General features: G+C 45.8%; 1 protein-coding gene across 1 annotated transcript in view; it reads right to left on the bottom strand.

The window, feature by feature from the left end:
• Positions 1 to 7925: 7925 nt before the first annotated feature.
• Positions 7926 to 18393, bottom strand: part of LOC144168069 (sodium channel protein type 4 subunit alpha B-like) — a 54131-nt gene continuing 43663 nt past the window's right edge. Inside the window, exons 10-12 of the mRNA XM_077697153.1 lie at positions 15711 to 15971; positions 8114 to 8308; positions 7926 to 7940 (exon numbers count right to left, since the gene is read on the bottom strand). Coding sequence (XP_077553279.1) covers positions 7926 to 7940; positions 8114 to 8308; positions 15711 to 15971 — 471 coding nt within the window. The remainder of the gene's footprint in view (positions 7941 to 8113; positions 8309 to 15710; positions 15972 to 18393) is intronic.

Raw genomic sequence — 18393 nt, 5'->3', positions numbered from 1 at the left:
ACGCTGCAGCATAAAATTGCTGTGAATCCACCCTATGCCACTGTGTTGCATGCTTTTTAGTTATGCAGTCGTTGAATTTAGAGTTTGACTTATCCGAAAATTTTCTCACTAAGTGCCAATAGTACGGCGCATTGTCATAGATACAACAATGGCGGTATCTTCTCTAGATGGAAGATATCCCGCTGCTCACCGAAGTTAAGTTCCAGAATGAGTATTCGGATCAACGTCACATTTGTGCGGTGTAGTGCTATGCAATCGCACTTTATACAAGCTGCGGGAGGAACCAGGTTGCAAAAGCGCTCTTCATTACATGTAGAAATGACTGAGATTATGACACCATTGTCTCCATCCAACCGGAAGGTCGTAACATTCTCCTCAAAAGGGGTTTCCAGTGTTCAGTCTGCCTTTTGTCGGGAGCTCCACGCTCACTCAGAAGATGGAAACCTCGATTCGAGGTGCCACGCAATCATGCTGCCAAATTCTTTCCGCGAGGATATGGTCTCCAGGGATTAAAATGAAGCATGGTACTTTAGCTTTCACCATTCCACAGGTGCACGAGAGAAATAACTTTCAGCTTGTTTAGGTTCTTCGAGATTTTTCAAACGTTTTGTAGGCGTAATATTGGTTAGTAAATTATTTATTGAGCTCCCACTACTTATCTCTACCTGCCAAGGACAATGCCCAGAACAGGACAATCTTGGTTATATTGGTTATTAATAGTAATATTATATATTTTGGTTATATATATTTGTTATGTTGGTTATTGGTTATACATTTGTTATATTGTATATATATATTGGTTATATTGGTTAGTAATAATTGGTTTGGCGTAATATTGGTTAGTAAATTATTTATCGAGCTCCCACTCTTTATCTCTACCTCCAAGGACAATGCCCAGATCAGCAGTGAAGTGAGGTGTCAGTTCCACCACTTAGCTCGTTGAGAAGCCCGTGTAAATAGCCAGAACGCCGTTTGTTTGCGGCGGCAAGCCCAGCCGTCTTTTACCGTATACTACGCAGAACCGGAGTCAAGTTCCTAGCCTACTTCGGAGATATTTCCGGGACAATCTGGTTGTGTTGTAAAGTTCCCTACGTGCGGCACTATCACCGTTTCATGTGAAGATACCGCATGGTTTAAAAGCACAAACCGCTAAGTTGTAACTAATGGAGGTATTCAGCGAGGCCCAATGTGATGTCGTGTACGTTAACTCTGACTTGGTGCTGTGCTCTCGCTGTTCCCTTGAACTCACCAATGAGCGACAGTATGAGTGTGCACAGCTCGAACTGGTTCCACCTTGCCGTAAAAAAAGCGGTGCCCGTGCCCACGGCGCGCACCAGAAGCTCGAAGGCGTACGCCGTGAGGAAGACGAGGTGCGTGTGGCCAAGAGCCCCCCGCTGTGTGGGACTCCACTCGTGGCGTTCCGAGGCCAAGAGGACGCCATTAAGCAAGGCCAAGGAAGCCGACAAGAGCGCCAGCCTGCAGCGGTTGAGGTAATTTTAGGAAATCGCTTTCGCGGGACAGTCAAAGGAAGGTCAAGAGGTTGTTTCACGGCGGGACCGTAGAGAATGCAACAAACCTTCTTTCGGGATCGACAACTCTTTAAAGGAACCCTGCAACACAAAACACTTTCCTTCTTTCCTTCGCGTCTGGAAGCACCGCGAAAGCTACAGTTGTCGAGAGCACGGAACAGCACTGCGCGATTTGCTCGTCCCAGCAGATACGCCACCCGTATCTGCTTGTTTTTGTGGCTTTATTTTTAACGTTGCTATAGAATACGTTCATTGCTGTAACTGAAGGAAAACCGGCCACCAGCACTACGTGGCCTTAGTGACGTAATTCAAGCAGTCGAAGAGCGCCAAGACGGGGAAAAAGCGAAAACTTTTTTGAGCGAGTTTCCAAGTTATCTGATGGCCACAGTCAAGAAAGTTGTGTCTGAGGTACTTTCGACCCCCTAATATAAGTACAGGGTGTGTCCGGTGACTACGTTCTGCAAGAATTTAGGATTTCAAGAAAAGTTGAAAAAAGTGTTGCAGGGTCCCTTGTTAAGTACCAAAGCAGTAATTCGTCAATTCGGGAACTGGTGACTTCGAACACAACACCTACAGGGTGTTGCTCAGTGGAAAAATTTTCAACTGGTGCTGCTCTATCCAAGGTAGAATCTCTAATCGTTACTCGTATTGCATAAGCCGGTGGCATGCAGCCGCAGTTGAGAACAGCTAGATTCAATCACTGAGCGTATGAATTTGTTGAAGACTGCTAATTTTCTTTTCTTGTTTTTACAATACATTGGACTGAGTCTTTTATAGACTGTGTCTTGGTATAGTTTATGGAATTCTGGTCAAATTGCATTCACGCTGAAGTAATATGGGAAACGACTGCACACTTGTAAATGGCTGCAGAAGCTCTTCCCTGTTCTAACTAACAAAGAACACTTCAGGTTTTTAAATTTTCGTCACAGGGAATATGTTTTATTGCCTCCAAAAGCCATGCCCTGATATCTTGTGCAGCTGGAGCATTACTGCATTTCAACCGTACAGAACAGATCGTGTGGATGCCTGTAAAGAGGACAAACAAGCAGCTCACTCCTTGCTGGCAGCCAGGTCATACAGGAAGCCCCGCACTCTTCCGGCTGGCCTGACCAGCAGCCTGACGGGCTTTTGGGCGAGCAGGCGGCGCAGGGACTTGGCGTAGCGCCGCTGCTGGCTCTCACGTGGGCTGGCGTCGCTCTGGTCCTCTTCCAACTGCGCCCACCAGAGGTGGCAGAGGATGCGCTGCTGAGCACTGTACGGTTTCGGGGCGCTGCTAAACCATGCGATACAGAACAAACAAATGCTGTGATATTTTCTGAGTACAGCTTTGCAGCATTTGTGGGTTAGACATTCGCATTCTGCGCAAGATGTGAACCCATCCTCTGCCCGAGTTACGGGGGAGACGTGTATCCAGTATTAGTGACTGTAAAATCAACATTATAAACAAGCTAACCGGAGGTCTGTGTTTCGCTGCTGCAAATGCACTGCTGTATCATGATTGTGTATCGTGACTCTACTGCCGTATAAACCTTGTTCATTATATTTAATTCGTGTGCACTCCGCGGAGTTTAATAGGAATTACCACTTTCGTATTCGTAGCTCAAAAAATTATTAGGCGTCAAATAGGTTTTTAACTGGCAGTTTTTTTTTCGTACCGAACAGCAAACCACGTAGGAACTCATGCCGGGCATTCTTCAACATGCAGCTATCCGGCTCCTAAAACCCAAGTTACACCTCCACGTCGTACGCTGCTGCAAAGAGAACACAACTTTATTACGAGCATTGATCAGATGATCATGTGCAAGCGGCTCCATCTTCACTGGGATATGTGTGCCGTCAGTACCGCGGTGGCTCTCTCAACGAGGGTTAGCCGGTCTGGGATTGAGGGGCTAGACAGCAGTGTTTCCAACTGTCATTGTGGGTGGGAGAGTGGCAGTCCTGCAGTAACTCTGCATTCACCGACAATGTGGCTTCCTGTCTCTTGCTGCTGGAAGATTTTGCATCAGGCTGAATATTGCATATGGAACATAAGGTTAAGTCGGGCTGGATGAAGGAACGTGTTTTACTGAATTACAAGGGTCGCTTATTGATGCCTTGTTAGTTTTGTATATGGGAGTAGGAAGGTTTTCCTACTAAGCTTCAAGTGTGACTAATCTATTGATATGTAGTTAGCGGGATAGGCTCTAGCGCGGGGTGCGGTGGGTTAGTACGAGGGCCAGTTGGTGAGAAAACTGGTTGCCCCCTTGGAGGCGGCGCCATAGTCGAGTTGACGGCGGGAAGTGTGAAGTCGATGCCCTGTCACGCAATTTCAATAAGCGCGTAATGCGTGAAATTTATTATCCAGTCAATATGCCAGATTTTAAAATGCCGACGCGGCGATGAAAGCTTTTGACGTCACCAAGAGTCGAGTACACAACTGCGGCTGCTGTAGGAGCCTAACGGGTTTTTAGTGCATGAATATGCAGTGAACCAGCAGACGTAGAATTTTACTGCAACGTAGCTAAAACGTAGCTTTTAGTGCTCGTAGCTCGATGTTTGCAACGTCGTGGCGGAAGGAACAACAGTCGTACTCAGAACGTTTCCCTACAGAATACAGTACTCAATTGTAATTATCTACTGCTAAAATAAAGCAACCATGTATAAGTGCACGACAGTATCCGTTTATGTGTAAGCGGCGCACTTAAATCTAAGACTGGCTTTCAGCTGTTGCGATGGGGCGTTCGCTGTACGGTCGGCAAAAGGCTTGTCTCTAACACTCGAGCGGCGTGCTCCGTACTGCGCGAGAGACGCCTAGTGATAAGGCCTGGTTTGAGATAGGTAGAATGTGAGCATGCGCGGCCCGTATCATCGCGATGGCTCTGTTCTTCCTCATTGTGCGTGTCGCCGTGGCTTCCACACCTTCTTTCGGCGTGAAAAGCGCTGCATGTCTGCGCTGTTGAGCCGGGAAACGAAAGCGGATATTACCCGCGCTAGGGCACGCTGCTGCATTGGCTTTGGCGCACAGCTGTTCATTGTGCCATCGCTCTGCCAATACGCCAGTACGCACCATTAGCACCGCGTGCACCACTATCCGGTTTCTGCGTTTGCCTTTGCAAGTCATTGCTGATGGGCTAACGCCCCAATACTTAATGCACTGAGCAAGCGATCACGGACCGATATCTACACTCTAAACGGAAATACTCCGGATAGAGAGTACATCGCATGTCTTCTAGCGTGCTTCGTATACAGTTTTATTCACTCCGCAAAAGAGGGAGTATCTCATACACTCCCCCAAGAGACGGCTCTCTTTCAGGTTTTTAGCGAAGTGTTTTCGCTCTTATTACACCGCTGGGGAGGGGAGCTTTTGGCGGAATTTAGCCAGGTACTTCGTGCTTTTCATTACTCCGTTGAAGAAATGAGTTTTTGTGGCATTTAGCGGAGTATTTTATGTAATTACGAACATCCCAAAAGGAGGGCGCGTGTAGGCATCCGGCGGAGCATTTTGTCACCTAAAGACTATATCGAGTATGCACCAACCAAAGTACAAAGTATAGGCCAGCCTCCCTAGTTTTCGACCTTCACCTGGCTGTGTAGGAAGATTGGTTGCTTTCACAACACAACATTTTTGTGCGTGGACGAGTCCTACGCTGGTTGTTGATCAGATAACACTTGAAGTATCCTGTTCGTCCTCCCGCACGGACCCACCGCTACATTCCACTACCGCGAAGTGAACTCGCGCACCACACAATACGTCGGGAACAGTCATGGCTGACCTTGCTCATGCATTCCTGTCTTGTGTGCCGTTCAAGCGGCAAGGTCGCCTCTTTTTGGAAAATGCACGCGAGATGCAACGCTTTTTATATCGGAGCTCGCTGTCTCGATTCACGTCCACCGAGAGCAGCGGCCATCTTGACGACTTCTCTCTCGTTTGTGCCGAGACCTTGCGAGAGGCTTGACCTGTAACTCCGCTTATGGATGAAGCTTTTCTGGGCATGAATCTCCCCAGCCGGAGTTTTTTTTTTTTTTTTTTTTGCACGTTATGTGCTTAACTCTGTCCTCAGTCGGAGCAAGGGTATGTTACCGCTGCGTATTTACACCGTCACTTGGTTGACGGAGTGTTTAGGCGTATAGTGTTTTGTAAACTCCGCAGTACGGAGTAAGCGTTGTGCTTTACAGGATTTACCGGAGCAAACGTTCCATCCGGCTTGTTTTCATTTACTGTGTAGTCACTCTAGAACACCGGCAGCCTTGCCTTTTCGGCGAATGTTGTTCGTTTTCTCTAGTACAGAAAAAACAACTCCTGTCTCAATTTATTTATTTATTTATTTATTTATTTATTTATTTATTTATTTATTTATTTATTTATTTATTTATTTATTTATTTATTTATTTATTTATTTATTTATTTATTTATTTATTTATTTATTTATTTATTTATTTATTTATTTATTTATTTATTTATTTATTTATTTATTTATTTATTTATTTATTTATTTATTTATTTATTTATTTATTTATTTATTTATTTATTTATTTATTTATTTATTTATTTATTTATTTATTTATTTATTTATTTATTTATTTATTTATTTATTTATTTATTTATTTATTTATTTATTTATTTATTTATTTATTTATTTATTTATTTATTTATTTATTTATTTATTTATTTATTTATTTATTTATTTATTTATTTATTTATTTATTTATTTATTTATTTATTATACCCTCAGGGCCAAATGGCATTACAGAAGAGGGGAGCGGTTTACATTGGAAGACGTGGTGCATGGTGAACAGAAAGAAACCCAATACAGCGTAGCACGATTACAATCAAAATGTCAGCTTGCAAAGACCAAAAATATGTTAAGCAGATCCTGAGTGTACAGCTCTATCTAGTGTTTCACGAAGATGTTTATCATAAATAGACACGATTTCAGGAGCAAGGTGATTCCATTCACGGGAAGAACGAGGCAAGAACGACTGTGCAGCTGCATTAGTATGATAGGTGATAATGCCAACCTTGTGACGATGATCGAGGCGATGAAAAAAATACTGGGGCTGTGGAATAAGTTCGTTGTGCAAGATAGAATAATGGTACAATTCATGAAAGGTTGATAGGCGGGACACTTTTCTTCGAGACGACAAAGTAGGCAATGATAGAATAGTTTTCATTGCAGATATGCTGGCAGTGCGATTGTAATCTAAAAACATGAAACTTGAAAACATGAAACATGAGTGAAATATGAAATGTGAAATATTAAAATATGAAAAATATGAAATTCCGCATGGTGCTGCGAAAATTAAGTGGCGTTGCACGTACTTAAATGCAGCCAACGCTTAACAATCGCTAATCTGCAGTTTTCTTTCCGGGTCCGGCACCGCAGGCAGCGCTTCTCACGGCGAAGGAACGTACGAAAGACAAGGTGACGGGCATAGCGATAAGGGAAAGAAGAGTCATCGCGCTGATGCAAGTCTCGCATTTTCACAGTCTACCGGTCTCAAAGAAGGCGTTATTGCTATATGTCTCCCGCGCCGTCCAGAGGACGCCGCTCGCGCGTTTTAGACAAGCTTTCTGCCGACTGTACAGCAAAAACTCGTTGATTCAAAATCAGTTAATTTGAACTGACGCCCTGGTCCCGAAAAATATCCTGTATATTTTTGTGGGGGAAACCTCCCGATAATTCGAACACGTTGGTATAAAGAACGGTTAATTCGAACTGCGGTCCCCTGATATCCATCGCTCTTCGGAGAAGAAGTCGGGTCAGAGTGGTTACAAAGTGATACGAATCCGAACCAAACCAAATTTATTAGAGATGCAAAACAACGAAGCAGAAAAATAAGAGCTCGCTGCTCACACGACTGCGGGCCGGTGCCTGTTTCTGGCGTATAACTGAGCGATCAATTAATTCCATTCGCTGCTCGAGCTGCGTGAACATTATTTACGAAATCACCTGCCCCAAACGTGTAACAGCGCCTAATTTCGACCTGAGGTGCCTCCTTTGTGGTCTGCCTGCGCAGTGTGGCTTGATGTCTATTCCTTCTAGCGCCCCCCTTCCTCGCCCCCCCCCCTCCCCCGTTAGTTCGAACTCCGCTTAATTCGAACATTTTTGTGGTCCCCTTCGAGTTGGAATTAACGAGCTTTTACTGTATTTATCTCCCTAAGTGGGGCGCACATCCTGTACAAAGATAAAAGTCTTCTAAGGCGGAGCGATGAGGAGGGCAAGTGTTACTTCTTTTGAGGCGACTGAGTAACAAAAATATAGAATTAAAATTTTTGATACTCAACACTTAGCCACAAACCACGCAACGCAGGAGCGGAAAGCTCGTCGTTTGTCTTTTAAACAAGCATGGTGACCTCTCTGCATGCCGGTGTGCAGCTGTTCTTGCATGGCAAGCCGGTACGTAGGACGCTGGACGCTAGTAGACGGAATTCTGTGCACCGCAGCAGCGTTCGCATGGCATGGCACAGTCCTAATAACTTCTGTTGGGTGCTAATTAGTCCTTAATCCACTCTTGCTGACCCACGCTAGAAGAAGGATAGCATCCCGTATACTTCCTGTAAATGCCTACACGCGCAGCCAACCAACTATAAAGAGGAGACGTACCTGACGGGTCTTCGCGTAGAACTTGTCGATGACCATGGTGACGAACAGGTTGAAAACAAGAAAAGCTCCGATGACGAGAAAGATGACGAAGTATAACAGGGACCAGGGATTGGCCTCTGGCCGCGGCTGCAGGTCTATGCCGGCGATGTCCATCACGTTCTCAATCACCTCCACCCAGCCTTCAAACGTTGCCACCTGATGGGTGGGACAAAACAGATAAGACGTTTTACGAGACCCGTTCTAGGACATACCGTAAATGCTTTATTCAATATGCGCCCATCCGCTTCAATGTTGGGCTGCACGAGATCGTACCATGGACAGTGCGTTTCTCTAATTAGAGAATTTCTCTAATTCTCTAATTTCTCTAATTTCTCTAATTCTTTTTTTTATTTTAGATATTTTAGATATTTTACCGCACGGGCGCAGGTCACGTGAATTATGTAGGCCCCGTGTTAGGCTAAGAGGTGCTCACACCGACATGCGCCTACGTCGACTCCACTTCTACGCACAAAAGCATTTGCAGGGAAAACATTTCATGAACGATCAATTCAAGCACGGTAAGTCAAAGCACGAATGTCCCATGCGTCACTCATAGACCTCCACGCTCCCATCATTTGAAGCCGGCTCTAACAGTGTAAAAATGTAACTCCGAGAATAAAATTTATCAGCGGCAATCGAGCTAGTCTTGTATGACAGTATGAACGCCTCATGCAGTCCTTCGGTTCGCTTGGCACCAATCTCCATTTGAAGTCACCTTTGCAAGTATTCACAGATATATTGCTGGAGGATATTTTCACGCTTTTCAGTAAAAAAATTGAAGTAGTTCCACTCCACGTCAAAGCTGTCGGAAGTGCAGAGCAGGGATTCCCCAGCGGGAGTGTGGTGCCATTTCCCGCTCATTGCTACCACCCCTCACGCTGTTCCCCTCCCTGTCTCTCGCCTCTCTTGATGAATTGAACAAAGGTTTTGTCCAATGCAATTCCAATTTCCCGGCTTCGCAGTGCTCGCGCGCCCGCGAGCGGGAGTTCTTTTCTTTATCTGCTTGCTTTCATATCGCACTTGACGGAGCCTTACTGCGCAGTTTTGAGCGCGTCTTTTTTTAAAGACGATAGTCTTTCTTGGGCTACTTAAACCCAGAAATTTTGGTCTGTCTGTATGTCTGTATGTCTGTCCGTCTGTCTGTCTGTGACTCGATTCAGCCACCCGGCCAAAGCAAAAGAATGCCTGCGCAATAGTCTTATATAGTCACAGCTAAATCTACCCATCTAAGCCCGGTGTAATGTTCATACTTGACAACAGTGTTGAAGAAGAACAAGACATTACGCCAATATAAGACAACAGATTAATACAGAAGTGATATTTGCACTAATACTTTATAAAAAATCGTACATGCTTGATTTTCGCGAAATTAAATACTTCATCAACTGCAGAAAAAAATTTCACTCCGCCGTCGCCTGCTGTCGACCGCGCCACTATAGCTACTGGCGCCATTTTAAGAAATCAACCGGCAACAATTACGAAAGGTTCCACTAGATAGGTTCCGCGTTCTTCTTGCAACGCACGTGGAGTAGGGAAACGCGGTTCTATAAACGTTGAAGTAGGGCGCCTCGATTAACGCGCGTCTTCGCCGTACGGCAGCGTTCGCATCGAGACACCCGGTTTGGAGCAGTGGAACGCGGGAAATTTAAAATGATTTAAGCAAACCTTTGACGTCTTCACCTTGGGAGGAGCGCGACGCAAGAGGAACAACATGAGAGGTGAGCGGGAAAGCGAAGGGAGGAATTTACTTCGCAAAAGCCGATAAAGACTATCGTCTTTTGACGACATTTGCAATGAAAGGAGCAGATACGCGGCCAATTTTGTATTTCGCGGCCAGTTTTTCCCTGACTATCGAAAAACCGACCCAGCGAGCGTTTCTAACTAAATGGACGCAGGGGCTGCCGGATAATTACATATATTTTGCCTCAAATGTACCAGCAGTTTCTTTTTTTTTTTGCGCTAAATAATGGGGACACGTGTGACGAGTGCCAGCAGTTCAGGAGTTTTTAACGGTTTGGTTATAAGCCGCTTGTTCAAGTATGCTGTTAACTCTTGGCCACAATGCTGGATCGAGGCACATGCGGGCGTCTTCTCGAAGCCGCCGTTTTGGTGCGTGACGCTCCCGGGCCCTGCTTGGTTCCGTTACGCCGCGTGACTGCGGTAGCTGGATAGCGTGACAGCGAACGAGCTACGACGACAAGCCGGGCCCCTGAAGTGTTCTGCACTTTAAAGCATTACCTGAATCGCTAGGTCAAAAACTTAGCGTGTACAGATATACGACAGGGAAAACGACCGACGACGCAGAGAGCCCACAAGTAATTATTTGAATGGACATTTTAGTAAGTTTGTTCGTGGATGCAATTGAACCGAGGGCCTGCGGATTACAAGATCAGCATGAACACCCTACGCCTACTCCTCTCACTTAACCTACGTCTGGCAAAAGGCGGCCGGTCGAATCCGTTGCATCCCACGACCCAGGAACGTGTGCAGTATTCGTCTTGGGACGACATGTGTACTTTGAGCTTTCTCATTTCAGAAGTAGCAATCACGCTGCGACCAAATACGTTCACGCTAAATGCCCTATTTGCGGTTATTTGCGGGAAAGTCCCGCAAGACTTGGTAGTGCGAGAACGGGGAATCTAGAGAGATTTTACGGCGCTCCCAAGGAGGTGGAACATGAGCAGGGAAAACGCCGGGTTTTCCCCTGCTGGACATTGGGTCCAACGTTACGATTTGAACTCATTGACGTTCCCAACCTGCTCGCGGTCCTTGACGCATACATCGTGTTTCACTTATTTAGGCGCGTCGTGAAGTTCGGCGTTCCGACTGCGGGACGTTATTCCAGGACATAGGGTTAAGAAGGGCGATTGCGCACGGTGCTCAGCTGACGGACAGTAAGAAAGAACACTAAGAAAAAAACGTGATTACCTAATGAGAGGACACAATTCACAATTGGAATCTTACGCTTTCACTTTTACTGCATCATAAGACGTGCTTAAGTGGCCTGGTATTTTTTTCAATTCCTCCTTTTTGAATCGGTAGCTCACCGTCACCAACATTGAGAAAGGGCGCGGGTTCGATTTCCAACCACAGCGGCTGCTGTTCAAAAAGAAAAATCAAAAAGCGCGAAAAAACGAACAGCAGAAAACACCCGTGTCTTCAATATTTCGGCGCCCGTTAGATGTCTCCAGGTGGTCGAAATTAAGCCTGAGCTCTACACTACGGCGCTGCTGAGCCCAAGTTCGCGGGTGGGATTTTCGGCCGCTGCGGCCGCTTTTCTGATGGAGGCGAAAAGCGAAAACGCTCGTGTGTTCAAGACTTCAGCGCACGTTAAGGGGGGCGCCTGGTCTTAGGCAAAACTTTTTTTATTTTTCAAGCTATTGTGATGAAAACTTCCAAACAGGTGTATTTCAGCATTCTGATTTCAAATATTAATTTAGATTTTGGATATCGCAAGTAGTTCAAATATCATACAGATTTCATTGTTAAAAGCCTATCCCCAATTAAAAAAAAATCTGCTTTAATGATGCTTCTAAACTGCACTTCATTGCATTGCTTAGCAACCAGGGAGTGCAATAAAAGTATTCCCATGCTTCTAGCCTTCCTACAACTAATTGTATGAGGGTTCAAACAACAAAGTTTGAACCCTCATACAACGAAGTTTGTTCAAACAACGAAGTTTGAACCCTCATACGATGGGTTGTAGGAAGGCTATAAGCATGGGAATACTTTTATTGCACTCCCTGGTTGCTAAGCAATGCAATGAAGTGCAGTTTAGAAGCATCATTAAAGCAGATTTTTTTTTAAATTGGGGATAGGCTTTTAACAATGAAATCTGTATGAAATTAGAACTACTTGTGATATCCAAAATCTAAATTGATATTTGAAATCAGAATGCTGAAATACATCCGTTTGGAAGTTTTCATCTCAATAGCTTGAAAAATAAAAACGTTTGTCTAAGACCAGCCTCCCCCCTTAAAAGATCCGGAGGTTGTCAAAATTAATGCGTAGTTCTTCAATACGGCGCTCCCCATCACCTGTATAGCGTCGGCGCATTAAACATCATAATTAATCAACCCACTACTGCGTTGCCCACAGCCCAATTTCCGCTTCAGAGCTAATTTCCGAAATTTGGAAATAGTTAGTAATCCTAATTTACGCTATCGTAACAAATACATATGTTAACTCGATCAATCGGACACTTATTCGGCATGATTATGGTGTCAAGATTGCTTTCGGATAACAGAATGACGGAGAGGCGACGTTACCCCGACCCTCACAAATCGCTTAGCAGAGAGCAGCAAGCGATTTACAGGCAGATGTAAGCAGGATCCTTCCCGCACCCTTACCTTCAACACGAGATGTACCCGGAAAGGTACGACAAAGAATGCAATTTTTGCAAAATTCAGTTGGGCGCGCTCCAACACGTCATTGGAGTATGCGATTTCTACAAGCCAATTCCCCCACCTCTTACCTTTCCCACTACCCAGCCCGATCCATTATCCACCCTTACCCAGCGATGGGAGACCTGGTTAACCAGCCCCGCCCTGGAAGACCAGCTCGTCCTGATCTCCAGGGGCCAGGCGGCTAGAGAAGCATATGGGTCCCGTGAAGAGGGAACCACTTCCATCGACGGCGTCTAAGAAGACGTCGTAGTAGCTCGGTTCAATAAAAGTTGTTTCTCTCTCTCTCTCCCTCAGTACGGGAACAAGTACATAGACTGCTATTTAATAATGCTTAGGGCGAGTTTTAAAGCTGAGAAAAAGGCTCAGCACTGCGGTTGAGTACTTTGTTCTAACTAAAAATACAACACACATGTTTATTACACTTCACGAAAGCTCAGATTTAAAATTTAGCATTAGCACCTGGGCTTAAAGCCCCTTCATCAGGTGCACGACCGCTTTTTGAAGTAGGACCATCCTTTGAACTGCGGCTCCCTTAGTTTGACTTCCGCCAACGCTCCTTTTTGATTTCCCCGCACCCGGAATGTCGCCTTCCTTCCGCTTCCATCGGCCATATTTTTGAGCAATATCACACGTAGGCAGGGCGCACCATTGCGCGACGCGCAATGCATCTACGCTTGCGCGTTCGCGTACGATGCCTACTCTCGGCAGATTGCATCGCCGAATGCAAAAATGACGCGGCGAGCTAGCACCTCAAAGCGGAAGGAATCTTCCCGGTTTGCAGTCCTTCAGGTTTGGCGACCGTGGACGCTTAGCGACCTGTTCTAAAATTTCATTGTGCCGTTCCGTGTTCCCGAAAAATTACTTTCCCTAGCAGCAATCGGCTACACTGAGACAAATTGCAATCATGCTATGTGTGCTTAATACCAGTGGTGCAACGAATTCCATTCGTGTCTGCCATTGCTTGCGTTCGGGCGGTCAGTGATGTGTGATGCTTTTGATGAGATAATTATGAGGGTTGTCGCTGCATTTCGTCGAGTATTAGAATAATAGGCATCGTCGGCGTGATCTGCACGTGAAGAGGAGGAGGAGGAATAATTTTATTCGGCTGAAGAGCTGATAGAGGGGCGGCGTCCTTAATGCAGGACTTCGTTGGTTCTACCCGCCGTGTGCACCTTTTCTGTCAGCCGTAGCTGGTTACTCGGGTCAGAGCTGACAAGTTCACGCTCCCACAGCTCGCAGGTAGGAGTAGGAACCGGATTCAAGTCCTGGCTATTCCGGTACTACCAGAACATGTGATAGGGAGTAGCGCGTCGGTCACAGTGTTTGCACAGGGGTTATAGAGTGTGGAAAAAGCGTTATCCTCGCCAGAATTTCTGAAATACGCAAAAATATAATCAACCTAATTATATTTGCTGCCTAAAAGCTTGATAATCAAAAGAAGGGAAAAAAGACTTCTCTACTCTGTAAGCGTGCATATTAAGTTATTGATTACAATATACTCCCGGTCACCAATATTTATCGATCTGTACATTACGTTTCTCATCGGACCCTGCGCTAGCCTGAGGCTATGGGTCCAACCAGTGTTTGTAAGCTTTATGTGACATAAATGGTTATAAACGTTAAAAAAACTTCTTGCTATACTTCCTAATCCTCTGGTTGGAAAAGTGGGTATGACATCGGCTGCTTCCCTTTTTTAGCCTATGTATTTGAGGTAGGGGGTTCGAGCCTCTCAGGAGCCTCGTTCTCTTTTTTCAGGGGATGCCTCTGTTTCTTGCCTTCTTTTTTACCTATCAATGCGGTTCGATAGCAACGTCAAGAGCAAGGAAGAGCTAAACTTTTGCTACACGCTTTGAATCGGAAGATTGAAACGCCACTGCGTAGGAGTGTAAACTGGTTGCTCCACTCCCAAGTAACCACCACTTCACGCCCTACATCTAACTTTAATAACCTTCATACGCCAGGTCTTTTTACTCCTACAGGACAAGATGTAGCTTGCCAGGGAAAATAACAGCGCAACTTAATTTAATGCGTGTGCTGGAAGGCTTCGATAGCGCGAAATGGCGCGAGTACGTGCTTGTTGGTACATAGTTTGATAACAGCGCTCTATAGGGGAGGCGACACGACACTGGGCGCTATCGACAGAGGAGGCTACACGAGACACCACCCAGTCACTGTAGGGACGGACAGCCAACAGGCCTGCCGGCCCTTTCAGGCTGGAACAGCTCACGCTGCGTCCCGCGCAATGCTACTCCGCCACCTACCGCAGTGACAGATCCAGATCATATGGACTCTAGCCCATGTGGGAGTGAAAGGGAATGGGATGGCGCACGACCTCGCACGAGAAATAGTACGACGCACGAGGAGTGAAGAAAATGTGCCTCAGAGAGATTTACTTCTCCATACACAGAAATTACACATGTACGTCTGGGCCAGCGCACCGTTCCCCCACCCCACCGACACCTATGTATTGAACAGGCGCACCACTACCAAACAAACGCCTTTCCCCACCCAAAAAGAGTCTGCCACTACTCCCAACAAATTAAGTTTCCTAGTTGCCCCTCTGTGGAGCAGACTGCACTCTTTTTCACATGGTTTGTGGATGCCCCTATCACTCTCTCTCCAAGCCGAATCCTTACAACTCTCCCGAGCTCTAGAGGCGCGCCCTGTCCAGTTCATGCCTGTCCGACTACCTTCGGCTGGTGGAGCGGTCTGTAGCTGCTGGCACGGCATACGGGGTCCTGGACTGAGGACGTAACCTCCTGAAGAGTCCACGCAACTTTTTCCAATAAAGATGTTTGTCCTCTTCCTTTCGTGCCGCCTCCTCTGTGTCCTGTCGTGTAGTGTTGTGCTCGTGTCGTGTCGTGTCGCGCCTCTTCTGTGTCCTGAATCGGCGGCAGGCACGCTGACACTCACAAACATGGCAACACCTTCCCTTATACAGCTACGAGTAAAGGGGGGAGAAGAGAAGGTGGACGAGAGCAGTACGAACGGGCTTCACCTGAGCTTTACGATTGAAACGAGAACCGTGTACGCAAATTATTTCGTTTCAAAAAGGATTACGGATAATACTTCTTCCGAGACAATGACATTTTTTTTTCAGTTTGTTTGCTGACTAGACCCTGTAAGACGTCTCCAGGAACACCAATACGTACCTGTAGCAGCGCCAGCGAGGCCTCGGCCAGGTTGTCGAAGTTGATGGGCCGGTTCATCCACGCGAAGCCGAGCATGTGGCAGGTGGCGCGGTCCGGCACCAGCTTCGGGTCGAGCTGGTTGCCGCGGGAGTCGAGGCAGCGCCACAGGCGGCCCGCGAACATGCTCACCCCGACCACGCCGCAGATGACCCAGATGAACGCGCACATGACGAGCACGTGGCCGATGGACGGCACCGACGACATCAGGGCGTCCACCAACAGCTGCGCCATTCGCGTGAGGCCGTTAAAGGGGCCACGAAGGCAAAATGCAAGTTTGGTTCATTCAAAAGATTGCCGCGTTCGAATCATGCTGCCACCACTTTTAACGTAAACTTCGCTCAAGTAAGCTGTATAAATAGGAAAAAAGAGAATGGACATGCGACCCACTAACTCATTTTCCGCAACAGAACCTATGATGTCATACCAGCCAGCTCTGCGATTGGCGGAGGCCAGAAAAAGCAAACACAAATTAGGCAGAGCTGATAAGCTTGCCGAACGAGCTATTTGCGCTTAAGTTTAGGGCACATTCTTTTTGTATCAGTAAGAATGGTGGGACAAACAGTGGAAGTTACGAAAGCACACGTAAACATAGAAGTACGGATGCGTACTGTTGTTGGTACTGCGCGCACTATGCTTCGTTCAGATGCACAGCACTGCGGGGCTTTCGAGTTGTCTCAGACGACACTGGCCGATTGACGCAAGCGACGGTGTCTTACGTGACCATATTTGTCGAACGATCACCATGTTTCGCGAAACGATTATTTTCTCCACGACCAAAAACAAGCCAGGTTTAGATACAGTCACAAACAAACCAAAGGGAGAAAACGGCTTGCTACGGTGTGGTGGCGCCATCTAGGTCGACTAACAGTAAGCAAGTCTCCGCTCCCATGGCCTCCGAGATTCGCCCGCGCGCTTTGCTCCGGCCGTCCCAATCAACGCGCGCCCCAGCCAAATTTTGTAAGAGCGCTAGTTCCCCCGCGCACCGCCAGGCAGCAGTGCGCACCTATGCATCGAATGCATCGTTCAGCCCATTGTGCCGCTGTTTATGCGGCATTTCGGGGCATGTCAACGCTGCAGTTTCTCTGGTCTTGGCACGAGTATAAATTTGCGAGTTTACTGGCCGCATTTATTCTCAGCTCCTGCCGAAGATTCTTACACCGAACACCTGTAATGGATGTGTCCTTCACTGGAACAGCCGAGAACTCGACACCTTCGAGGCAAAGGCCTTCACACGTGCAGGTCGAGCCCCCCGGTCTTCATTGATTCATAAAGGGACCCCATCACTGCTCCGTCGCGCTCCTCCGCGGAGCGAAAGTAAACATAGAACTGTAATATACGTTTTATGCCATCAGGCATACAATCGCATTTAGAAAAAGAGTAGCCTATCGTTGTTGGATGGTTCCGGAGCGAACGCATACACAACCGTCGAGTACCCCACGTACGGCACCAAATGTGCAGCCCAGCATTTCCGCAGAAACGTAAATTGGCAGAGTTAATAAATTTGATCACTACAAATCGTGGATGAAGATAATTAGTCGAACGTAATTTAGAAAAAGAAAACAAAAATACAGAAAGAAAATCAGGAATATAGAAGTAATATTAACAAATCCAAAAATATAAATCTTATACAGCTCCTCCAGAAAACAAACAAGACTAAAGGAGCAGTAAAAATAATGACAAAAGCGTGAATAAAAAATTGTCGCGAACAGACCATTTATAACCTTGTAACGCCCTGCATTTGCACAGAAATGCACAAAAGCGCGCATAGAGATAGTTGATCTAACGGAATCTTCAAAACAAAAATACAAAACCTAGACCGAAATTATAAAAGTGAACTTACGAATTCAAACATTAGATTTCTATACATCTCCCGCGAAAAGTGACGAAAAAAATGAAAAGCGCTGACAAGAATTAACGACGGAATAGGCAAGAATAAAAAAATCACGAAAACTGACCAAAGTGTAATGCCCTGCCTTTCCCCACAAAATCTACAAATGGCAGAGTTAACATGTGCAATTAACCGTTATAATAGTGTGAACGAAGACGAATGTTCCTGCGGAATCTTTAAAAACCAAAAGCAGAAAATCATTATTATATAATCTAGCTTACGAAATAAACTAAATGCGCATTCATACACCTTCTCCAAAAAAAGACAAAAATAAAAAAAGCACTGAAAAGAACTACGGAAGCATGTACAGCCGGTAAAACGCTTGTCTATAACAGCGATTTCAACTTCACCCAGCTACATCCGAAAACTGCCGAAACATACTCGTTCCTAACATGTCGGAGGCAAAAGCGAAGGGCTAAGACTTCAGAGTTCCGCAGTAGTTTTATTCAAATCCCGCTCCGGCGGGCCAGGATAAGGCTGAGAGTACGAACGCTGTGTTATAGACAAGCCTTTTACCGGCTGTACAAAAATATCGTGAGAACGGCCAACCGTGTAAACCCCTGCCTTTGCATAGAAGTGCATAATTCGCATGATAAGATGTTTAATATACTAAAAAATGCGTAAATGGAGCTAATTGAATGGAACTTGAAAACAGAAAAGACAACAATAATAAAAAAAACATTTTCAATGTGATCTTACAAAATAAAAATAATAGCGGAGTTAGTATATTTTAGTGTTTATTTATTTATTTATTTA

The sequence above is a fragment of the Haemaphysalis longicornis genome, unplaced genomic scaffold (assembly GCF_048455015.1).
Source record: "Haemaphysalis longicornis isolate Haplotype H1 unplaced genomic scaffold, Haemaphysalis longicornis Haplotype H1 scaffold_2, whole genome shotgun sequence".
Classification (NCBI taxonomy): domain Eukaryota; kingdom Metazoa; phylum Arthropoda; class Arachnida; order Ixodida; family Ixodidae; genus Haemaphysalis; species Haemaphysalis longicornis.
Note: the sequence above shows the minus strand (reverse complement) of the source record. Positions and strands in the feature narration are given on the sequence as shown.